The sequence below is a fragment of the Sciurus vulgaris genome, assembly GCF_902686455.1.
Source record: "Sciurus vulgaris genome assembly, chromosome: 15".
In the NCBI taxonomy this organism is placed as follows: domain Eukaryota; kingdom Metazoa; phylum Chordata; class Mammalia; order Rodentia; family Sciuridae; genus Sciurus; species Sciurus vulgaris.
The window spans coordinates 37,628,760-37,654,542 of NC_136476.1; the positions used below are offsets into that span (position 1 = coordinate 37,628,760).

At 35.7% G+C, this 25,783-nt stretch overlaps 1 protein-coding gene across 3 annotated transcripts in view; it reads right to left on the reverse strand.

The window, feature by feature from the left end:
• Window positions 1-24,351, reverse strand: part of HAUS6 (HAUS augmin like complex subunit 6) — a 44,213-nt gene extending 19,862 nt beyond the window's left edge. For all 3 annotated transcript variants that reach the window (XR_013759644.1, XM_079113189.1, XM_079113188.1), the window contains exons 1-11: window positions 23,940-24,351; window positions 20,502-20,597; window positions 18,454-18,532; window positions 17,322-17,454; window positions 11,124-11,271; window positions 9,896-9,961; window positions 9,505-9,553; window positions 6,739-6,909; window positions 4,618-4,811; window positions 3,343-3,469; window positions 2,107-2,209 (exon numbers count right to left, since the gene is read on the reverse strand). Coding sequence is in view for 2 of the 3 variants with exons in the window: in XM_079113189.1 (XP_078969315.1) it covers window positions 2,107-2,209; window positions 3,343-3,469; window positions 4,618-4,811; window positions 6,739-6,909; window positions 9,505-9,553; window positions 9,896-9,961; window positions 11,124-11,271; window positions 17,322-17,454; window positions 18,454-18,532; window positions 20,502-20,597; window positions 23,940-24,067 (1,294 nt within the window). In the remaining variant the exon portion in view is untranslated. The remainder of the gene's footprint in view (window positions 1-2,106; window positions 2,210-3,342; window positions 3,470-4,617; window positions 4,812-6,738; window positions 6,910-9,504; window positions 9,554-9,895; window positions 9,962-11,123; window positions 11,272-17,321; window positions 17,455-18,453; window positions 18,533-20,501; window positions 20,598-23,939) is intronic.
• Window positions 24,352-25,783: the final 1,432 nt, after the last annotated feature.

Below are 25,783 nucleotides of genomic sequence, written 5' to 3' on the forward strand. Positions count from 1 at the left end.
TATGTGCCACTACTGTACTAACAATGGGAGAAAGATGGAGACCATGCTTCCAGAGAGTCAGTCAAGTAATAAGTGAAGTGATATACTGCTGAAGTATTATTTTACAGAAGTATGTACAAAATGCAATAAGTCAGGAGAGACACCTAGCCCAAACTGGGGAGAGGGAAGAAGGTATGAAGGTATTGTGAGAATACGGTACTGTAGCATGGGGATTATGCCCCATGGTACTGGGCAGGGGGTATATACCACGGAGGCATGGAGGGAAATGAGAAAGTCAGGGCTATGTTACATAGGATTTGAAACTGCAGGGACTACTCCTCTTTCAACATGTTAGCTTCCAAAACACTTCCCTATTTGTACGTGTGTCTCAAGTATCACTGTATCAGAAGTCAGTGTAAATACTATGTAAAGTTTTCCTTTCAATTCATCATTATTAGTATGTCATTAGTTTGTTTTGTTTGCAGTGCTGGGGACTGAACCCAGAGCCTTGTGCATATGAGGCAAGCACTCTATCAGCTGAGTTATATCCTCAGCTAGTATGCCATTTCTTAAAACATTTTCAACACCTTCAGGCACCTACTAATTATAATGAACTGCTAATGCTTATACAACATCCCAAAAATAAGCACAAATACAACTCTACTACAAAACGAGTAGAAAAATCATAAAAATTGTTACGCACCACTATAAACACCATTATAGGGAGCCAGAGTTGAAACATTTATTCTAGCATGTAAGAAAGTTTGAAAGGTAAAAGCTGGTAAGCATTTCAAACTTTTCTCCCCTGAATATAAGAAGCCATTAATGTGTTTTATATCAGAAAATGAAAGGGATCATATTTACATTAAAGAAAGATCACTGATAGTCATTGTGAATATGGAACAAATTGAATATTGGAGGCAGAATAGGTAGCTTGACAAAACTATGGAACTAACCAAGATGCCCTTCAACAGATGAATGGATATAAATAAAATGCGGTACATATCCACAATGGAATATTACTCAGCCTTAAAGAAGAATGAAATTATGGCATTTGTAGGCAAATGGATGGAACTGGAGAATATCATGCTAAGTGAAATAAGCCAATTCCAAAAAACCAAAGGCTGAATGTTTTCTCTGATAAGTGGATGCTGATAGGTAGGGAAGGGACATGTAGGTAGGGAAGAATGAAGGAACTTTATTGTATAGAGGGGAGTGAGGGGAGAGGTGGGGATGGGAAGTATGGTAGAATGAGTCAGACATTATTACCCTGTATACATGTAAAAAACAATTTTAAATAAAAAATTTTTTAAAAGTCAAAAAATTAGAAAAGATAGCTAGCTTGAATACAATTTCAAGTAAGAAATGATGTGCTGGAGATGTAGTTCATAGTTCAGTGGTAGAACTGTTGGCCTAACATGCATGAGGTCCTAGGTTTAATCCCTAGCACAGAAATTTAAAAAAAAAAAAAAAAAAAGGCAAATCACATATAACTAAAAGATAATTAGTGAACTATACAAGAGATTTTTAAGGCCAAGCACAGTGGAACATGCCTGTAGTCCTAGCAATCTGGAAGACTGAGGCAAGATCACCTGAGCTCAGAAATCAAAGGGCAGCCTGGGCAACACAATAAGAACCTATCTCAAAAAACAAAAAGAAAATAAGGACTGATATCCACATTCATCAACATGGATAAACCTTGTAAACATGGCATATAAAGTGAAAAACTGTGTAAGCAACAAAGAGACACCAAAAAACCTCATACTGTATGATTTTATTTATGTGAAATATTCAGAAGGAAAATTCACAGCAACAGAAAGTATATTATTGGCTGCCATAGAGTGGAAGAGGAGGAAATGGGGAGTGATTACTTAATGGATAGGAAGTTTCCTTTTAAGATGATGAAAATGTTCTGGAACTAGATGATGGTGATGATTGCACAACTGTGAACTGACTAAATGTCACTCTGCTGGACACTTTGCAATGACTGAAATGGTGAATTTTATGTTCAGTACATTACCCCCCAATAAAAAATAATTGGAGGGAAAAAAGCAATAAATATAAAGAACTATTATAATAATGACAATAATGGAGGAGGTTTAAAAGAGAAAAAGATAAATAACCAACCTGGAAGTGAAGCAGGATACTGACAAAGAATACTCCTTGTATATACTTCCTCTGACACAGGATCAAATGAAAGGGGAGTCATAGGTGGTAAAAGATCCACAGCCTTTAAACACAGAATTCACAATTTTGAAGTAAACATACTAACTACCACAATAAAAATGATAATATACAAATGATTCTTTTCTCAACAAAAATCAAATTACAAAGTATATATTCCATACTGTTTTTAAACCAAAGAGTACAATTTTAGAAACAAGGCAATTACTTTGTACTCCAGCTATGTTGCAGATATCATAGTATCTCTCATGCAGTTTTTCTGGGTTTTTGTTTTGGTATTGGTTTTTCTGAAGCAAGTAACCCAGGCTGGCCTTGAACTTATAATCCTCTTGCCTCAGCCTCCCAAGTAGCCGGGTTTACAGGCATACACCACCCCACCCACCTTGATTTTCTTTTTAATATAGCCCTCTGAATTTAAAAAAAATATTAACTATTGTGATGGGCTGACAGATCTGGCTCCATGAGAATGTTATAGGCCAGACTATAAGGGAAATGACTAAAGAGACTCCATTTTGCTCTGAGACTCCATGTTATGTAGGAAATAAGTTTCTCCCATGGGAACACCCCACCTCTGTGCCCATAAGAAGTTACTTGGTGTGACGTGTTTAACAATATAAAATGACAATTCCTATGTAATGAAAAATTGCTCTCTTTTGATCTCTATTGCTCCTAACCAGTGTACCACGTAAGCAGTAATTGTGTGGTTGTTAGTAACCATTCTTTAGTTTGTACGGAGGTGACCTACTCCTCACTGCCCCCTCTGTCATTGATCTCATGATGTTAATGTGTAATTTCGAATCATAACAACAGACACTTATGATTAATGTAATTTTTGGTATAAGAACCCCTACAACCCTGTAGTCAGGGCTGTTCTCCCAACAGCCATTTTTGGGGGCATTGTGTGAGACAGCCAGCCAACCGGCAGGCTTAATAAAGACACTCAAATTTGGACTTCTCAGTGGTGATCAGTTTGTTCTTAAGTTGCACCCACAACACTTTAAATGACAATAGTAGCTTAATGAAAATTCTATTACATATTTAGAAAAATCACAGAAATCAAAACTTGAACTTTAGACTCAGATTCAGAGATGATAACACAGTGTTCCAAGGTTTGTAACATAGTAAATCAAAAGTTACCAAATTAAACTACTCTCTAAAAGGCAAATCAACATTACTTACTGTAGTTGAATCTTTAATTAGACTGAAAGGAGACAAACCAAGAAATTCTTCCCATTTTTTACACCATTCTCCTTGCTTTTTAATAACAGAATGTCTTATAGTTGTGAGATCATTTTTTATTTTATACCTATGATAGCATAAAAAAAAACTATTCAAAACATGAATACACAAAACATGGAGTAAAATTTCAGAAAAGAGCAACAGTAGTAGGTAAGGAGAAAAAAAATAACTGAAAGGTCAACCAATACAACACAACAACAATAAATCAAATAAGCTCTCAAGTGAATATTCAGAACTTAAAATACCTTTTCTCCTTTTGAAACCAAAAAGCAATCAAACATCTACTCCATCTCCATTTATCTTAAAAATACAATTTTTTTTCTTAGCTCAAAACTTCAGTGGGAAGTCTCCTCCCACATTCTGTTCTTTAAGGCAGTCTATAACTACCAGTCTTCTCAAAGATAAAAATTTTTCAGGCTACATTTGTAGTTCAGTGGTACAGTGCTTGCCTAGCATGTGTGAGGCACTGGGTCTGATCCTCAACACCACATAAAAATAAATAAAGGTATTGTGTTCATCTAGAACTTAAAAAAAAGAAATTCTTGCCAGGCACGGTGATGTGCACCTATAATACCAGTGGCTCTGAAGGCTTAGGCAAGAGGATTCTAAGTTCCAGGCCATCCTTAGCAATTCAGTGAGAACTTAAGTAACTTAGTGAGATCTTATCTCAAAATAAAAAATAAAAATGGTTAGGGACGGGGCTGGGGCTGTGGTTCAGGGACAGAGTGCTTGCCTGGCATGTGTGAGGCCCTGGGTTAGATCCTTAGCACCACATACAAAAATAAGCAAATAAAATGAAGACATGCTGTCCATCTATAACTACAAAAAAATAAATTCATTTAAAAATTTAAAAAAAAAAGGGGGGGGGCGCTGAGGATATAGCTTAGTGGTAAAGTGCCTTTGGGTTAAATCTCCAGTACCAAAAGCTTTTCTGAAGCTCAGTTTATTATTATATGACATACACACACATACACACACACAGGGGAGAAAAATTATTTCATAAATTATCACTCAGGGAAAATAATATATTTTATATAAAGAAAACACTACATTAACTTTCTACTTCATGTGTCTCTGTGAGTTGATTACATATGTAAAAATGAAAATTTCACACTTGTTTGTCAAAGCTGAAGAGTATTATCTATACAAGAATTTTGCTGAGAAAGCCACTCTATTCCTCCCACAGTAAAATAAAAAAAGATCTTTCTAGTGTACCTCATATGCTTCAGATCTGACAATCGTTCCCTCTGCAACTTGGTCTCTTTTTCAAGGTAGTGAAGGTCTATTGTCAATCTTGCTTGGTCAGCCTGACAACGTTCATATTTCATTATTTTCAAGACTTCATTTAACAACTGAATTACTGTTAAGAGGTTCAAATTTCCAGCCTCATAAACATTTCCTATATGCAACTAAAGATGCAAAGGGGGGGGGGGGGAAGAAGTAGAAAACTATAGGTTCTTTAGAAAATAAACTGTTACATAAATACATTTATGCTTTTTACTGATACATAAAAATCTCACCTTAAATATGAGTGAAAAAATTAAACACATCCAAACATAAAACTATATACATAATTTTAATCTAACAAACATGCTATCATGCTACATTTTTGTATCATGCAAAGGCTGAAAACCACAGGAAAAGAAATCAAACAGATCAAACAGATGGAAAGAAAAAGACTGAGTAGAAAGAGCAGGTTTGACAAAGAAATCAGGAATTCATTTTTTATCAAAAGTTAAAATCTGGCCTGGGGGTGTAGCTCAGTGGGTAGAGCACTTGCCTAGCATGTGCAAAGCCCTGGGTTCAATCCCCAGTACCAAATAAAAAATTAAAAAAAAAAAAAGTTACAAACTGATGACTCCTAAAAGCTACTTAAAAACTTGGGTCATGTTCATTTGGCCTGCAAAGCTCGAGTGTATGCCCTTTTTTTTACATTACTAGAGATTGAACCCAGGGTCTCAGGCATACAATGAAGTATTCTATCACTGAACTACACCCCAGTCCCTAGTTAACAGTATTTTTTAAATCATAAATTTCACCAGGAATATTACCATAATTTTCTCCAAAGACCTCAATACTTCCTACCTTCTCCCTATTGTACATAATTAAAGTGTACATAACATCTACTACCTTTACAGAAATCTGAGTTTACATATCTTGATTTTTATGTACTTTGAATTTGATGGGCCTATCATGTAACCTAGAGTAAAGCATTTCAGAGTTACAACAATATTGAATCTTTGTAATCCCTGTGTTATAATCAATATGCATATAGTAGATGCTAAATAAGTTGTGCATACTATAAGAAAATAAACTATCCAAATGGATTTTAGGCTGAAGGGGAGAAACTAGAAATATCAATTTGGTAATATTATTGTATGGGGAAACCATTGCATTATTAAGAAAATACAAATAAATCTATATTGAGGAGGGAAAAAAGAACAGGCATTAAAGAAACCATGGAAAACCTTTTCATTTAAAAGCTACATAGAGATGGGCACACCTGTATTCCCAGCAATGCAAGAGGCTGAGGCAGGAAGATCACAACTTCTAGATCAACCTCACCAACTCAGCAAGGCCCTCAGCAACTTAGGGAGACTCTGTCTCAAAATAAAAAGGACTGGAAATGTAGTTCAGTGGTAAAGAGCCCTTGGGTTCAATCTCCAGAGTGAATGAATGAAGAAATAAATAACAAGAAAGCAAGCTAGACAGAGAAAAAGGAACCAGTGGAAAAACTCTAACATCAGCAGGTGAAAAAAAAAAACGGGAAAAGAGAGACACTGACATCACAACACTAAAGAAAGAGAAATGCTTAGCTGGGTGCAGCAGTGTACTACATGGGAGGCTGAGATAGAAGAATCACAAGTTCAAGGCCAGCCTCTGCAACTTAGTGAGATCCTATCAAAATAAACAACAAAAAGGGCAAGGGATGTAGCTCAGAGGTAGGACACCCCTGGGTTCATCCCTAGTACCATGGGGGTGGGGGGGAAGGAATGCTTGATAGATAAAAGAGAAAAAAGAGGATGAAGACTTACGAGATCATTGTTCTCTTTAAGAGAATTTATAAAGAAACTAGTATAGTACCATTTACCTACTAAATAATCCTGTCCTCTCTACACTGTGTGATGTAGGACTGTACAAGGTACAGAAAAATAATATAGGTTGACGGTTATAAATAGATACACCTTTAAAAGTACCCTCTTTATGAAGGTTTTACTAGATATCTCCCAAAATTAAAATTTGAAAACAGTAGAAAAATATTTCTAGAAAACCAAACAATATATAAAATAATGACACAGAGTTTTTCCAAAAGCTTCCATAATATTAAAGGCTTACCTGACACACTTGTTTCTCTATTTTGTCAAGCAAGAGCCTTGGAATATTAATAATGACGTTAGTTCCATCTAAAGCATATTGATTAACAAGACTAAGGACTGAACTAACAACTTCTCTCTCTTTTTCCAAAACTAGGAGTGTTTCATTCACTGAAGTCCACAAAGACCGAACCTATAAAAAGAGACATAAATGAAATATAAAGTCTACACATAATTTATAAATATAGTAAGCAAGACATGGTGATGCACACCTATACTCCCAGTGGCTCAGGAAGCTGAAGCAGGAGGATCCCAAGTTCAAAGCTAGCCTCAGCAACTCAGCAAGGCCCTAAGCAGTTTAGTGAGATTCTGTCTCAAAATAAAAAATAAAAAGGGTTGGGGATGCAGTTCAGTGGTTAAGTGCCCTGGGTTCAATTATTGGTACCAAAAAAAAAAAAAAAAAAAAAAAATTATATTAAAGAAATGTAATCATAAATATTCGCTCACTCCTAGTTAACAAGCAAATTTCCCAGGATGATTTCTGGTGACAAAATTAAATTACTGAATTCTAATAGTTTAAAAGCATTGATATTACTTTCAAAGGGGCTTGAAAACTAAAGAATTTTTAAGAAGAATCTAGCTCATTATAATTTTCAAAGAAATCATTATACCAATATAAAATTAGCATTTCCTGTATTCTGACATGTCATCAATCTTAATGGAGATTTTTCAGGGAAAAATAATAAAAAGCTTTTCAAGAGAAAAAAATACTGCTAAACATTTATCTTAAGCCATTCAGATTTCAGAAAAGTTAAAACAGAAATATGCTTCTCTTAAAGGAAAAATTCTTAGACCTATATTAACCGAGGTTGACTAAAACACATGTGGAAGAATTTTCATAGAAGATTTATCAAAGTTTCAGTTAGACTAGAGGAAAAAGTTTTAATGGTTTATTGCACTGCAGTGGTGACCAGTTGTTAATAATATATCATATATTTCAAAATTGCTAATAGATTTCAACATTCCCATGACAAAATAAAATGATAAATTGGTAAGGTAATGAACACGTTAGTCACCTGACTGTCTCTTTCTATAATGTACCCAAAGATCAATGTATCACCTTGTACTCCATAGAAAAGCACTATCATTATTCGTATCAATTAAAATAACAAAAGAATATTCACAGAACTTTAATTTGTAATAGTTAAAACTGGAAACAAAGGTTCATCGAGGTTCAAGATTTGACAAACTAGATACTTATGATTTGCACATTTCTTTGTATTTGTTATATTTCAACAGAATTTTCCAAAGTAAGAAGGATATGGTAAGACATGATGACTACACCCATATTAGTGTGTGTCTTCCCATGATTCAAATAAGACAATGAATATCTCGAATTAAAGTGCTGCATAACAAGGTAAAGTTGGCCCCAAACAAAGACTTGGTTGGTGGCCTGGTGGTCTCACAGGATAGGTTTCCCTCCTAATTCATAATCATCCAATAACTGGTTTTCAATTTTTTCAAGTCTAGAATTCTGTCTTATCAATGACTCCAAGTTGATGGACTCAGGGAAAATGAACATTAACCACATTCAGGACACAATGATGTAAAATATTATGCTTCATACCAACCTATTAAATTTACAATCAGATATACTGCATTCAGTAATAAGAATGTTCCTATTCACTAAACTGAAAGATCTATGAAGAAAGTGACTTTGCCCGCATTCTTCAATGTCCTAGCCCTAGTATCCAGAAGATGCCTGGTACATAGCAGGTGACCAATAAACACTCGCTGGCCTGCTCGATGGCACATACCTATAATCCCAGCAACCCAGGAGGCTAAGGCAGAAGGATCACAAGTTCAAGAAGCAATTTAGCAAGGCCTTACACATCTTAGTGAGACCCTGACTCGAAATAAATGAAAATGGTTGGGGATGTGGCTCAGGGGTAAAGAGCCCAGTACCAAAAAAAAAAAAAAAATAAGTAAATAAAGAAGCACTCACTGAATGATTATTTCCTGAGGAGGGCACTAAACTTTTCTACTGACAAAGTACCTAGGAAGCCAAATTAATACCCAAAGCAGCTTGAAAATCACAGAATCGAAATAGAGCTTGAGAGAGATTTCATCCAAGCAAAAAGAAAACACCCTGAGCCCACATTAAAGCCAACTTCTGGTTGCCTCAGATACTTTGCATTTTCCAGATTCCTCCCTCCTGCCAAGTTGTCCTCAGTTTGACTTCTCATTTTTCCTAAACTGACAATCTTTCTTCAGTTAACTTATTTTATTTAGTTAAATTAATATCAGGGATTAAGTTATAATCAAGCAGAACTTTTCTTGCTGGAATGAAGACTTTAAATTCATTATTTAAAACAATTTCTGTGTGTCTTAATTGTATAAATTATAAACCACTTTTCTGATTATAGTCAAGTGTTTTACAAGCATCGTGTGATATTGTTTCATATATCATCTATAATGAGAAAAAAAAAAAAAAAAACAGTATTACTACCAAAAGAAATTGCAAAAAAAAAATAGAAGAATCCAGTTGCCAGGCATGGTGGCACATGCCTATACTCCCACCTACTCTGGAGACTGAGGCAGGAGGATCACTTAATTCCAGGAATTCAGGGCCACCCAGGGTAACATAGCAAGACCCTCCCTGTCTCTTGAAGAAAAAAAAGTATATATATGTATGTAGATATATATTAAAAGAGTCTAATTAATAAGCAAATATTGTATATTACGAAAGTCAAAAAGACTCAATTTGTCCCTTTCAAAGTTGTCTCACCTTTTTAATTTTCTCTTGTATGTTACCGTCATCATCACAGGGTTCCATTCTAGTAAAAATTAAATAATCTAATTAGTTGTAAGAAAATCACATGGTAATTTGATATCCAAAAAATCCCAAAAGCTAATTGGTCCCAAAAGCTAAACCCACCCACTAACAGTCATTCTAATTAAAAAATAATAAAAACAAAATTTAAGCTCAAAGCAATAATTTTTAAGACTGAATTATGAATAAGAACAAGGCTATAATCCCATCATCATCTAGCTACTGACATATTATTTTAATTAATGTTTCTGGGAATCTGTTTCTTCAAACAGATAAAATACAAGTGCTATAACATGCAAGAGCTAAATTAATATATAAACCAATTCCAGCTCTAAAAGTCACTTACTTTTTTATTTGGTTTTGCAGTCCTATACATTCTGATCTCAAACTGCGTATTTGCTTAACTGATAATCTGGAAAACAAAATAACAACTATAATTCTATTACAATTAGCCCACATAGCCTATTTAAATATATTCTCTTTTTATATCTTCACTTCTGGGGACAACCAATAGTCAACTAAGACTCTTTACTCCCTTCAGTAATGACATGAGGATCTAATATATAAGGTATGACTGAGATGGACCACAATTTGTAGGCCAGTATGCTGACCTCATTGAGTAGAATAGTGGATTACTCTGCTCTCTTATCCTTATATCACATATCTAGAGAGTAAACTTAAATATTATATAACACAGGCAACATTTCCATTTTAATTCAAAAGGTCTCTGTAGCATTAGTAACAACAATTGTTTGAAAAATTATCCTAAGGGAGCTGGGGATGTAGGTCAGTGGTAGAATGCTTGCCTTACATGCACAAGGCCCTATGTTTAATTCGGAGCACTACAAAAAAAAGAAAAGTTAAGTATGGAATATCTACTTGAAGAAATATCTACTTAATGAAATATCTACTGAACAAACTAATAAATACACATTAAAAGTAATACATTAGTGGACATGGTGGAACCCCAGGGGCTTGGGAGGCTAAGGCAGGAAGATTACAAGTTCAAAGCCAGCCTTGGCAACTTAGTGAGGCCCTATCTCTAAATAAAATATTTGTTAAAAGGCTGGGGATGTGGCTCAGTGGTTAAGCACCCCTGGGTTCAAAAAAAAAAAAAAATCATAATAATACATTATGATAATATGTAAAAATTTACACAATGAACTATAAAGACCAAAAAGGATACAAAATAGGATGACCACAGTTTCAGCTTAAAAATATATTTCCATATAAAAAAGAAATTGAATTTTTTAAACTAAAGTGACCTTTATTCTTTTCTGTAAACTTTCAGTTATAGTATGCCTAGAGTTTAAAAAATTTTATTCACAAGTTATCTGATTTCAAAATGTAAACATAGGATTGGGAATGTAGCTCACTGTAGCTCAGTGGCAGAGCTCTTGCCTACCATGTGTGAGGCCCTGAGATTAATCCTCAGCACTACAAAATTAACAGTAAAATGAAAACATAACAGCCAGGGTTTTGAAATAGGCATATTTCATATTTCTACTGAAGTCACATTTGATGACATATGTTCACAAAGAAAGAAAATTGCTTTCTATCAAAATACTACTTACTGTGCATTTTCCTGATATTGTTGGATAACACAATCTTCTCTTTGCAAAATTTGTAAAAATCTGTTACGTGAAACATGCCATCTGGCAATGCACTTGTGCATATCTTGTGGTTTTACATTAAATGTTTCCGTAAAATGTAGAGAAGAATCTACATGGAAGACAATATCAGAAAACAGACTTAGAAGCTAATAAATATCAAAAGTGTTCATTTTTTACCAGGTGCAGTGGTGCACACTTGTAGTTTCAGCACTCAAAAGACTGAGGAAGAATCACTTAAGCCCAGGAGTTCAAGGCCAGTCTGGGCAACACAGCAAAACCCCTTCTCAAAAAAATAAAAAATTTAATTTTAAGAAATAAATATCATGTAACTAACAATTCCTTAAAGGCTATTATACCACATACATAAAAAGACAAAACTAATGTTAATGAAACCAAGATGACCTTTTTAAAAACTAGCTAACTAAAAAAGAATATCTGAAGCTCAGTTTTTTTGTATAATTACCTAGCAGAGATTCTCTGAACAAACACATTGTTATATATGTGAGCTACTAGGCTTTCTAACAGGATCCTTTAACAGCAAAGGAAGAAAGTTAACTAAAAGAGATAAGGCTAGGGATACAGGTCAGATCACAGTATTTAACTAGCATGCTCAAGTCCCAGGGTTTAATCCCCAGCATAGCAAAAAAACAAAGAGAAAGAGATAAAGAGAGATGAAGAGCCAGGCACAATGCCCCACGCCTATAATATCAGTGACTCGGGAAGTTGAGGCAGGAGGACTGTAAATTCGAGACCAACCTCAGCCATTTAAGAACGCCCTAAGGACTTAGCAAGATTCTGTCTCAAAATAAAACAAAAAAAAAAAGGGCCAGGAGGATAGCATATGCCTATACTCCCAGCAACTCATGAGACTTGAGGAAGGAGGATTGCTAATTCAAAACTAGCCTCAGCAATTTAGTGAGGCCCTAAGCAACTTAGGAAGACCCTGTCTCTAAATAAAATATAAAAAGGGCTGGGGTGTAGCTCAATGTTGAAGCACCTCTGGGTTTGATCCCTGGCATGAAAATTACAAAAAATAAATTTTAAAAAAATTTTTAAAAGGGCTAGGGATGTGTCTCAGTGGTTAAGCAACCCTGGGTTCAATCCCTAGTACCAAAAACAGGAGAAATGAGGTAAAGTCAGGGGTGGTGGCATACACCTATAAACCCAGCAATTTGGGAGTCTGAAATAGTAAGGTCACAAATTCCAGGCCAGCATCAGAAATTCAGTGAAACCAACCATAACTTAGCAAGACCATGTCTCAAAATAAAATATAAACAAAAAGGGTTAGGCAGAGGAAATACTGTTTCTCTATGAGGTAGTCATTGCTGCCCCCTAAACCGCTGCTGATTACCCCATTCATCCACCCCGATCACCCACCATCTGCCAGCATATTGCCTGCTTTTTTTTTTTTTTTTTTTGTGGTGCTGGGGATTGAACCCAGGGCCTTATGCTTGCAAGGCAAGCACTCTACCCACTGAGCTATATCCCTAGCCCCTTGCCTGTTTTTTGAGTGCAGACTGCTCACTGACTGCTGCCTATCATCCGCCATTTCCATTTGCCTGCCTCTTGCCTGCCTGTCACCTGCCTTTCACCTATCACCCACTGCCAAACGTCCAACAGTCAATTGTCCGCCATTAGCCTGCAGACCACACAGAGACCACCAGCAGATCACCTGCTGTGCACTGTTACCTGGAAATCCACTGTCACAGTACCCACAGATTTGTTTACATATGGTTGCCACCATTTTGGGACAGTTTGCAATTAGAGAAATGCAAACCAAAACTGCTCTAAGATTTCATTTCACTCCAGTTAGAATGGCAATTATCAAGAATACAAGCAATAACAAGTTTTGGTAGGGATGTGGAGGAAAAGATACACTCATACATTGTTGGTAGGATTGCAGATTGGTGCAACCACTTTGGAAAACAGTATGGAGATTCCTCAGAAAATCGGAAAGGACCCATCATTTGACCCAGCTATGCCACTCCTCGGTTCATACCCAAAGGACTTAAAATCAGCATACTATAGTGATGCAGCCACATCAATGTTTATAGTAGCTTAATTCACAATAGCTAGATGCCCTTCAACAAATGAATGGATAAAGAAACTGTGGTATATATACACAATGGAATATTACTCCATTATGGCTAATATTTATTAGCCATAAAGAATAAAATTATGGCATTTGCAGGTAAATGAATGGAGTTGGAAAATATCATGCTAAGTGAAATAAGTCAATCCCAAAACACCAGAGGCCGAATGTTTTCTCTGATAAGTGGATGCTAATACATAATGGGGGGGCTGGAAGAGGGGGTAAGGGAAGAATGGAGGAATGCTGGATTATAGAGGGGAGTGAGAGAAGGGATGGGACAGGTAGGGATAGGAAGTATGGTAGAAAGAGACAGGCATTATTACCCTATATACATATATGAAAAAAAGTTGTTTTAATATTTATCACTGTCAAAAAAAGATAATGAAAAAAATTAATAAAAGTTTAAAAAAATGTTAAAGAATTAGCAAAGTTCCCCAGAAATTGCACTCCTAGATATAAACCTAGAAGACCTAAAAATGGAGACCCAAATAGATTCTTGTACATGAATATTTATAGCAGCATTATTCATAACGGTCCCAGAGTAGAAACAGCCCAAATTTAAATGGACAGATGAATATCAAAACAAAATGTGGTCTACCCGTACAACAGAATGTTATTCAGTCATAAAAAGGAATGAAACAGCTGGGTGTAGTGGCAGATACTTGCCATCCCAGCTACTTGGGAGGCTGAGGGAGGAGGATTCAAGTTTGAGGACAGTCTCAGCAACTTCTTGAGGTCCTATTTCAAAATCAAACTGAAAAAAAAAAAAGGCTGGGGATGGAGCTTAATGGCAGAGCTCTTGCCTAGTATATGTGAAGCATGTACACACAAAAGCAAAGAGAGCAGGAATAAAGCACCAAAATGTGGTACAATATGGATGAACCTTGAAGATTCAATGCTAAGTGAGAGAAACCAGACTCAAAGGATCACATGTTGTATGAAGCCATTTGTATGAAGCTTCCAGAACAGATAAAGCCATTGAGACCAAAAGCAGACTGCTGGTTACCAGGGAATGGGGGAGGGAGATATAGGAGTGATGGACTCATGTGTATAGTTTATTTCAGGGGTGAAGCAAATGTTCTGGAACAAGATAGAGGAGGAGTTGCACAACAATGTAAATGTAATAATGTAATAAATGCCATTGAACTTAAAAAAAAAAAAAAAGGGCTGGGGATGTAGCTCAGTGGTGTAACACCAGGGTTCAAATCCCAGAACAAGAAAAATAGAAGAGATGAGGTGGGATCACATCCCCTTCACTGCACTATCCGCTTACTTTCCCTCTTAGTAAGACCAACAGAACAAAACAACCACATAAAACCATTCTCCACTTCTCAAGCCTTTCTCGGTTGTTACTAATGACAAATGTAGAGCCTGAGAACAACCCATGCAAACATTTCAAAGTTCAGGTTTTTATCATAAATATTCTGGAAATGAGGGATTCCATACTACACTTAACATTACTTATCTACGTTCTAGCATACCCTAAAGAAACCCATGCGATTCCCAAATATTTAACAGGAAATGAGTTCAACAAATTTAGACGTCATCTAGAGATCAAAAATGCTGACTGGAGTCACTTTAAATCAAAAATAAGGTAACCAATGCTTAAAGGCCTTATGAACAACAAATCCTAATTAAATTCAAACATATGTTTCATATAAAAATTTGGTTTACATGCAATTGGAGTTGGTCACCTACTAATAAAAGAAACTGGCAAAATGCTTATGCTATATTAAATCTGAAAATACAAATGTTTATACAGCAGAATCATATGTTCTCAAAAATCACACATAAAAGATACACCAGGGAAAAAAGATTTTATGTCACATTACAGAGAAGGGGCAATAAGTTTTTATAAATGAAAAAGAAATAAAAAAGAAAATGACTAATAAGAAAAATGGACAAAGGACATGAACATAGATATGAAAAATGTATGAACTGCTCTTAAACACATTAAACAATTTTAACTTCACTAATAATAAAAGAAATACAAATTAAAACTTAACTGAAATTCCATTTTAGCCTATCAAATTGAAAAGATAATATCTGATCACAGGCCAGTCTAGGCAACTTTGCAAGACATTGTCTCAAAATTTAAAATTTAAAAAGGGTTGGCAGTGTGACTCAGTGGTAAAGCACTTACTTAGCATGCACAGGGCCCTGAGTCCAACACCCAATACCAAAAGGAAAAAAAAAGCCTTTGGGAAAACAGACACCTTCATACACTGGTGACAGAAATATAAACTGAGTACACGCTACAGAAACTAATCTGGTAATAAATAACTATCAAGTTACAAATGCAAAGCTCTTTTGACTAAACAAATCATCTTTTATGTATGCTGTATGTATATACACATATTTGAACATTGACGATACATGTATAATGTTTGCACTGTAACTTTTTTAATAGCAAAAGATGTGAGGAAAAAAGGCAAATGTCTGTGAGTAGAAGATTGACTACATAAATTACAGTACATCCTATTCATTCAATGTAATACTTAGCAGTTCTAAAAGGAGAGGAAAAGAATACGGAAGCTCTTTAAATTGATAAAAGATGATTTCCAAGATACAGTTAGGTAGAAAAAGATCAAAAACCAAGTTTAAGTTATTTATGTTTTATAAAGATAAAGAGGGGTATATGTGAGGCACTGAGTTCCATCCTCAGCACCACATAAAAATAAATAAAATAAAGATATTTTGTCCACTACAACTAAAAATATTATTTTAAAAAAAGAGAATATATACATATTTGCTCAGGTTACTGATTACACTGTTACTTCTAGAAAAGTAAACAAGGGCTGGGGTTGTAGCTCAGTGGTAGAGCACTTGCCTCAAATGTGTGAGGCACTGGGTTCAATCCTCAGCACCACATAAAAATAAATAAGTAAAGAAAGACATTATACTTCTATAACTAAATAATACTTTTAAAAAAGAAAAGGAAATAATGTACTTAGAGAACAGAAGTGGAAGACAGACTTGAGTTTTCATCTAAAAGAATATATTGTCGATTTAAAGTAAATGAAACCTGTAGATATAGTACGTATAAATATATATTTTTTAAAAAACAGTAAAAGGATATAAACCAGGGCTGGGGAAATAGCTCAGTTGGTAGACTGCCTGCCTCGCAAGCACAAGGCCCTGGGTTCAATCCCCAGCACCGCAAAAAAAAAAAAAAAAAAGAGATATAAACCAAGCAGAAATAGTTGTCTCAGGAAATTGGAAGACAGGGTTTTAGAGTTCAACTTTTCTGTCATATTCCTTTCTATGCTTTATAAGCAAACATCAATTAAACAGAGCAGCAGAGTTATTAAACTAGAAATAACGTTCTTATATTAGTTTTAAAAATCCAATTTTTTGTCTCAATAAACTTGTAAATTAATCAAATTCCTTGAAAAAAGAAATTTCCAACACATCACCAGGAACCAAAATAAATCTAACTCATTCAACACACATTTAACACCATGTATTAGAGGTCAATTATAACCTGCAAGCCTAATTTGGCCCACGGGCTATTTTTGATAATCCAACAAGGCAGGAATGGTTTCTGCATTTTTTAAAGGTTGTAAAAACAAACCAAAGAGAAATAAATATTCAACAGAGACCCTATGTGGCTCATGAAGCCTAAAATATTTATTATCTGGCTTTCTACATATAAAAAGTGTTTCCAAACTCCTGTATTAAGACATAATAAAGTAACATAAATAAAATAATGTAAATAGTAACCAAGATTCACTTTGAGATTTCAACCTACAATTCTAGTACAACATTAACTATTTACTTTTTGACAGTAGATTAATGTTTTAACTTGTCTTGCTTTATTGACAATCTCTCTATTTTAAAATTGTAAAGAAGAGTAACAATTTAAGAATCAAGCTGGACACATTGGCACAAGCCTGTAATTCCAACAACTAGAGAGGCTGAGACAGGAGGCTTACAAATTCAAGGATAGCCTCAACAACTTAGCTTAATGGTAAAGCACCCCTAGATTAAATTCCCAGTACCACAAAAAAAGGAAAAAAATTTTAAGAATTAAAACCAAATAAATTCCTACTATAAGCTTAACTTACTTTTAGAATTGGTTTTAATATATTTTAAAGCAACAAATCTTGCAAAATGATACATCAGATGAATAAACTTAGGACCACCAGGAGACAGAAACAGTGAACCAACAACTTGAGGAAAGTTATTTCCACATTCAGCCTATGAAGAAAAAGATAAGATGAGTTAAAAATCTTATCAAGAATACTCATATTTATATCAACTATTTTTTTAAAGAATGACAATCTTGTAGTCAGGCTGTACACCAGGAGCACTATACTTTAAGGGAAATAAAACTCAACCATCCGTACTGATCATTAGCACACCCTCCTCGTAGCACAATGGCTTGTATAAGTTCAAGTCCACTGCAGAGTGGAAAATGGGCAGAAAGGGTCAGTTACCACCCCAACCCACTCCCTCTTCACAGCATACTATTTTTGAAGAATAAAAAAATTTGCAAGAATTATTCTGTTTGAACCATAAATTGTTTGGTTTTTCTAAACTCTACATGTATTTGGTCAAAAAGATAATTATAATTAAATAAACCATAACTATTGATGCTATTTGGAGAAACATACTGAAATAATCTTAGCTAAAAAATATTCTGTGTAGTGGTTGGGTTGTAGCTTAGTGGTAGAGTGCCTGCCTAGCACATGTGAGGCACTTGGTTCAATCCTCAGCACCATATAAAAATAAATAAAATAAAGGTATTGTGTTCAACTGTAACTAAAAAATATTTAAATACATACATATACGTATATACGTGTGTGTGTTGTGTATTTCTGTTCCAGGCATGGTGATGTACACATATAATCCCAGTGACTCAGGAGCTAAGACAGGATGAACTTAAGTCCCAGGACAGTCATGTCAACTTTGTGAGACCTTATCTCAAAATAAAAAATAAGACTGAATTCAAAGCCAGCCTTAGCAACTTAGCAAGACCCTGTCTCAAAATATAAAAAGGGCTGGGAATGTGGCTTAGTGGTTAAGTGCCTCTGGGTTCAATTTCTGGCCAAGAAAAAGAACGAGGAAAGAAGGTCAGTGGTACGATACTCAATATCAATAAATAAAATAAAAAAGATTTACATCTAAAAAGTTAACATAGTTTTTAACACCTTTTAACTTCTTAAAGTCTGCATCTTTCAAAAGGAGAATACTTACAGAAATCTTTTTTAACCATTCACAGCAGTGTTTCCGGAATTCAGTGTCACTTTTTTGGTCAAATGGAGGCCAGCAAAATCTTTAAAAATAATAATATCATTAGACTCATATCCTCAAAAAAAAATCAAACTCAGAAAAATTTAAAATTACATCAAATTTATTTCCTTTACCGGGAACATTAAAGCAAAACAGATTAAATGTAACATTCTTACATTTTATCTAGACCAATCTGTGAGAAATTGGGTCTTTTTTTTATAAGTATCTATAGGGTTGAGTTTAGTGCAATTAATGAATATACACGAATAGCTAATGAATAAATATAATACATATAGGTGCAAATAATTAATAAACAGCTATAAAAGTACTGAAAATAAAGATAATGCTCTCAACAGATCCACTTGACCAAGGCATACAGATGGTATAAAATAATTAGCATATTAAGCCTGGGGGCAGAGGAGGACATTGCTGGAAAAAATTTTAATGTATCCAACATGATAAGCAAAGGAGAAGGAATGCATGAGAGTATGACTACTAGAAATTTATTTGTTATAATTTATTTGTTGCTTTTCTTTTTGCAGTGCTGGGGATTGAACCCAGGGCCTTGTGCTTAACAGGCAAGCACTCTGCGAACTGAGCTATATCCCCAGGATTAATTGTTGCTTTTCTATATAAGAAGTTTGACAGTACAATATAAATATTAACACACTTTGAACATTATTTCAGAAAGAAAAAATCCAAATCATATACAAAATGACATAGAACCTAGACTACTAGGTGTTTACATTTTTACAATCATCTTAAACTTAGAACAGGCTAAATTTAATAGGAATGCTTTTTGCCTGTAATAGCTGACACTTTAATACATATTACTGAACAAAAGAGTAAGTATTTCCAAAGAAATGGAAAGTTAAAATAGACAAAACAAATAATACTGCCCATAAAAGTAGTAAGGCTTGGGGAAATCAACATGAAAAATAGGGCAAGCCGCAGTGGGGCACACCTATAATCCCAGCAACAGGAGAGGCTGAGGTAGGAGGATCGTGAGTTCAAATCCTGCCTCGGCAACTTAGTGAGGCCCTAAGCAACTCAGTGACACCCTGTCTCTAAATAAAAATAAAACAGCTGGGGATGTGGCCCAGTGGTTAAGAGCCCCTGGTTTCAATTCTCTATAACAAAAAGGGGAGGGGGGCCAGTGGGCCAAAACTAAATGTATAAACAGATTGGTATCAGTTAATTCTTTTGCTTAATTAAGACTAAGAAGATTGTTAGAAACTAATTTTATGAAATAAATCTATATTATCTATGAAACACGTAATGATCATACCAAAAACAATCACCCATATATACAAAAATTAAGCATTGCTGGAGATGATGGCATATGCCTGTAGTCCCAGCAACTCAGGAGGTGAAGGCAGGAAGCAACTTATAAAAAATAAACATAAGGAACGTTTGATAAAGAAATAAATCTGTTGTTCAGGCATTATATTCATCTTTGATAATTTAGTCTTAACATTTTACCTTCATTTATAAGTTTTAAGTGCCTAGAAGAGCAGGTATATTTGAAACACTTTCTTAAAATCCCCATTATTAAGGTATAGGGCTTCACCAAATAAAAATAAGTTTTCAGAAATTTTCCCCTGATTTAAACCATTTAGGCTTGTTTTAAACATTTCAGGAAATACTGGAAATGGTGAGAAAGTAAGTCTCATCCTAAACCCACCAACCTGAGATTATCGCTGTTGACATTTCCTCCTTTGTCTTTTTTCCCTAAGCATACTTAATTTTTCTATGAATATAGAATATATTAAAGAAACAAAAATAGCTGGGGATATAACTAAGTGGTAAAGTATTTCTAGGTTCAACCCTCAGTATCACAAAAAAAAAAATGTTAAGCACTAAATTTCTAAAATTCAAACTTGAATTTTGTAATATCTTCAAAACAATAGTTAAACTCCAAGTTAAAATTCCGGGTTTACATCAAGACATAGTCCATTTTTACATTTGAGAATGACTACAAAAAGAAAATGAAATAAATAATTTTTCCTTACTTAAAAACTTCTTTGGTGAGTGACTGATCCAGGGTTTGAAACAAAAAATAAGAAACTATTTGAAAGGCATCACGGTTCAGCTTATCAAACATATTCCTAGAGGTTTAAAATGAAAAAGAAGTAGGAAAAGAAAAAGGAAATGATTAATAAAACATAACAGCATCAAAGGCTATGTAAGAGTTTGAGGTAAATTAGTATTTTTCATTCTCTTCAAGAGGTCAAGGCAAATTAATTTCTCAGTCATGTACATTTTATAACCAATTAAGAACAACATACAAGTTTTTAGTCCTGGTTCTGAAAATATAGATCCAACAGAAGAAAACTGAGATTATTTTATTGCAGTGAAAACACTACAGAAAGGGAAGGAAAACCTAATCAGACAGAGTGAATATGCCCTATGATATGAAGACAACACCAACCAACATTTACTAAATAACAACAAAAATAGTTAATATTTTTTGAATGTTTCCTTTTTGTCAGGCATTACTTTAAATCTCTTACAGGCAGTAATTCACCTAATTTTCACTAGACTCTAAGGTTAAGTCCTGTGCTGTTAGCTTTAACATGTATTATTTTATTTAATCCTAATGGTAATAGTAGTTTAATTAACTTCATTACACAAATGAGGAAACTAAAATTTAGAAAAGTTAGAATATTTGTTCAAAAAACTACGAGTGGTGCACTCCTGTAATTCCCCCCCACGTATATATATGTAGATATATATCTATATATACCTGTATATATAGATATCTCTAAGCATTAGAAAAGTACCAACTTGAAATATGTCCATGACCCAAGTCCAGGGACTTTACAACTAGATTTTAGTCCCAGAACCATCTTTATGACACAATGCTAGCAAATCCATTAAAGTTTTTATTATTCCAATTTCCCTAGTTAATCAAAACAAAGCCTAAAACACATACACATACACACACACACACACAATTTGAAAAAACAAAAACAAAAGATCTACTAAACCCCTTAAGAAATGTCACACAGCTGTAAGAAATCAAGAGTTAACATGGGGACTGTACATATAGTTCAGTGATAAAGCTCAACATACACAAGGCTCCAGGTTTTATCTACAGCAGCACACAAAAAAGTTAATATGAAAAGCAAAACATCACATATTTCAAAGGAATCAAATCAAGTGAATTTTTAACTTAGTATTACTATTCTCTTACTTAAGTGCCCATTCCTATCCACACGTCAAACCCTTCTGTCCTTTGAATATCTTAATTCCTCAAGCAATACAAATGAAGTTCCATCTATCCTACTTTCTTACCATCTCTAAAATCTGTTATTTTTCTCACAAAGGACACTGTTCTTGTCTGTGACACTTATCATAATCTATAATAAAACATTTGTTATAGATTTATTCACTCACTAGACTTAAATTCTATTAAGGGAAAATTCACATCTATTCTCTTCATCATTGTACACCAGGTCCAATATCATGTTCAAAAAATATCTGTTGAGCCAATAAATATCATGAGTTAATTTCAATAAATATCATGGTGGCTCATGCCTGTGATCTTGGCCACTCTGGAGTCTGAGGTAGGAAGTTTCCAAGTTCAAAGCCAGTCCTGGCAACTTACCAAGATGCTGTCTCAATTTTTTGTCTTTTTTTTTTTTTTTTTTTTTTTTTTTTCCTTAGGATGGCTGAGGATGTAACTCAGTGATAGAGAACACAGCTAGCCTGAAGGAGCCCCTGGGTTTGTTCCCCAGGAAAATAAATATCTGTTGAATGAACAAATTAATTATCTCTCTTCTTTCCATTACCACTGTCACCTCAATTCAGGCCTAGATAGGTACCTGTGACACCCTACTTCCCCCTCTAACCTACTGTCTGTAAAGCAACCAGCATGATTTTTCCAAAATGCAAATACTGTGGACTGAAACTGCTGGGTCATATATTAATAGTATGTTTAACTTTATAAGAAAAATAGTTTCAGCATTTAGATGCTCACCCAACTAGAATCTTACAGAATTATTGCAAACCAAAAAGAATTTTGCCACATAAGCAAATGGAAAAAATTAAAATACTTTTAAAGTAAATGTGATGATGCTACATTTGTGTTTAAACTATTTTACAGGGGACATCTATTGCATGAGATAGATCCCTACAATAACAGACAAAAACAACTCTAAAAACATAAGGGGGAACGACATCTATGAGTGTTGGACAGGGTAAAAAAAAATGCCATCACTGGACCAGAACCTGACATATTCTGCAAAACTTTCAAAGGCAGAATGCAATTGCATTAATGGATAAACCAGAGAAGAGAAAATTAAGATGGCCAAAACACTGAAAAGAAGGATGCACAAAAGCTGTTATCAGTGATGAAACCCTTAAAGAAGCTTCAAGCTTCTCTGCCAGTACAGAGAAAATGAAACTGTGTTGTGGGGCATCAAATCATATGAAATAAATAATTTATTAATAAAAACATCATCATAACCTGATAAATGCTACCTACTAGTAGTCAGTTTTTAGAATAGATTTCTATTCAAAGCATTTCATCTATGTTAATAGCATTAAGTTCTAAACAGTCACCAAACTAAACTTAATTACAGATCTAAACTTTGATAGCAAAAGTTAAAATACAACTGAAAAAAGTCAAGAGGGAAAAGGCAGAAAAAGAGGATGGAGGGTAAATGAACTAATTATTTTATAAATAATAGCTACATTCATTGTGAAATTACATAGTTGAGACTCAGATTTGAGAGATTGATGAATCAAGCCTAACCACATTTTTAAAACACTACAACTACATGAACAGAAATGATATAATTTACAAAAATCAAATAGACTGTGGAGGACAGGCGATGGCCAATGTATCCTAAATTCCTGGCCTTTAGCAGGGAAGATAACAGATACTGTCTAAAATTACTAAGCCACAGAACTATAAACAAAGTATTTACTTTCATGGTCACAACCATATCAGAAGTGGCAAAAGTAAAAAGGACCTTCTGTTCATTTAATAATCTCTCTACTGTTTTCTGCCAACTGTGGCATGCCTTAGCTTCCTGATTCAAAAAGCAAAAGTTACAAACTAAAGTTAACTCCCGTCAAAGACTCCCTTGAGTTCTAGAGACCTCTGCGTGCCCACTTCCCACACCCTTCCACTACCAACTCGCCGCTCTTCCCACCACTTCTCAGACCACCCACTTCCACCATAAGGCAGGGTTAAGTTGTCTCCTCGGTTTTACCCCAACTTCAGACTACTTCCCTACAAAGCCACTGGTGGGTAACTTATACTGTCAGTCTCTGCCACCAACCAGCAGCAATCGGGGGCAGGGGCTTTGTAGCAAGTGCCTGGCACATAGTAACCGCTCAACCGCCTCTGATGCATGGAGCCGGGGGTCTGGGAATAGGCGGGCCACCCAGCAGTCTCCCTGCGCAGTATGCCTCAGCCCCGCCGGCCCCCGCCTCCTTACACTCCGAGGTGCGTGTGCGACACGATCTTTCCGCAGGCGATGGTAGCGGGGCCCGGCTCGAAGCCGAGCGCCTGCAGATACATCCAGAGATGCTGCCTCTCAAAAGAAGCGCCCCAAGCAGAGCTCATCCTCACGGTAGTCTGGGTGACTTCAAAGGAAGAAAGCGCCGGCTCAAGCGACTGTGAGGCCCCTCAATATCCCTCCCCACCGGCAGCCTGAGGTCGCGGGGACCCCTCCACTGCCATCGCCTGCCGCTCTCTAGCCCGGAGCCATTTCGCCTCAAACGGCCAAAAGGACTCTGAAAAACGGAGCGTCAAAGGACAGGGCGGCCACAGCTCCCTAACCGAAGCCACCACAAACCAAGACTCCCGCGCTACAGGAAGAGCAGAGTGCACTGGCGCCGCCTAACTTCCGGGGGAGGAGGGACTTCCTCAGAGGACGGTATCTCCCGCCATGCAATGCGCCCTGTTCCCGGTTCTTCCGGTCACTCCCAGCGTGGAACTGCGAGGTCCCCACAGTGCATCTCTGGAAGTCACCTACTCTGCCGGCTCTGTTTTACCGATCCCTGTTCCCGCGCATTTCAGTCCTTAACGTTTGCGATTCCCACTACTGATGTGTGATTATTAAATAGACAAAAAGCCATAGAAGGAGTACTGCGGCCTCATGTAGTGAGAAAAGCACCAGGCATGTGAACCAGAACAAGTCCCCTAACCTCTAAGCCTGAGTTCTATCATTAGCAAAATCTTTACCATCAAATGCTGAATCTTCCCTTCATCTTATTGCTGTAACTGATATCTGGCTCTCTCCTAAGCATGCTGTATCCCCTGTAGCATTCTCAATTTTTGACTGTTTTCTTCGGTAGACCACATTTAAAACAGGCCTGGAACTGGGATGGCTATTCTACTTATTTCACGTTGCTTTCCCTGGCAATTATTGCCTCCTGCCTCATTAAAACCAGCTCCTTTGAAATTTATGCTCTTCCTTGTAGAGGTCAACTGTATGCTCTTAGGATCAATGGACCTCAGTCTGAGATTTACAGCTTAATCCTGTTTCTGCAATGTTCGTGAGAGTTTTGGGTGATATCAATATCCACGTAGGTGACCTTTTCAATACCTAGCCTCTCAGTTAATAGGCCTGCTTTCCAATAACCTTTTCTCTTGGAACATAACTGTAAAATCTGTAATTATCAACTACTGCAACACCTCCATAAATTCAATTGCAACCTCCATCTTCTAACTTTCCAGCACAATCCCTCCAAATCTTATTCCAACAGTCCTCAGATCACTAGAATTTCTAATCCTTTTGTCTCTACTTTGTCTCTTACTCCGCTCATGACATTGTAATCATTAACTTGAAGGCATCATCAGTTCTCTGACATCTTTCTTTGCCAGATTTATTTAGCAAAACCCTAATCCCTATTAAATCCAGTTCTCTGCCTACTGTGCACCTGCACTTCAGCATATAAACTTATTTTATCGGTTCTCATTCAAAATTCATAACTCAGGTGAGCCCGTAAGCCTACCCACTGACCACTACTCTTTTTCCCAAAGCTTACACATACACATGCACTTGCATGCATACTTAATTATGAACTCACAGATTTAAACTTAAGGAGTTCAATCTACAATATTTATTACCCACGTAGAGATCAAATTGTCTTATTTTATTTATTTATTCCCTGAGAGTTCAGGACCATCTGGCCAACTGGAAACTCTTCAAATTGGTTTTCAAGAAGTTCAAGGCTGGGGTTGGGGTTGTGGCTCAGTGGTAAAGTGTTTGTCTCACACATGAGACCCATAAAAATAAAATAAAGATATCCATCTAAAAAAAAAGTTCAATGCTTA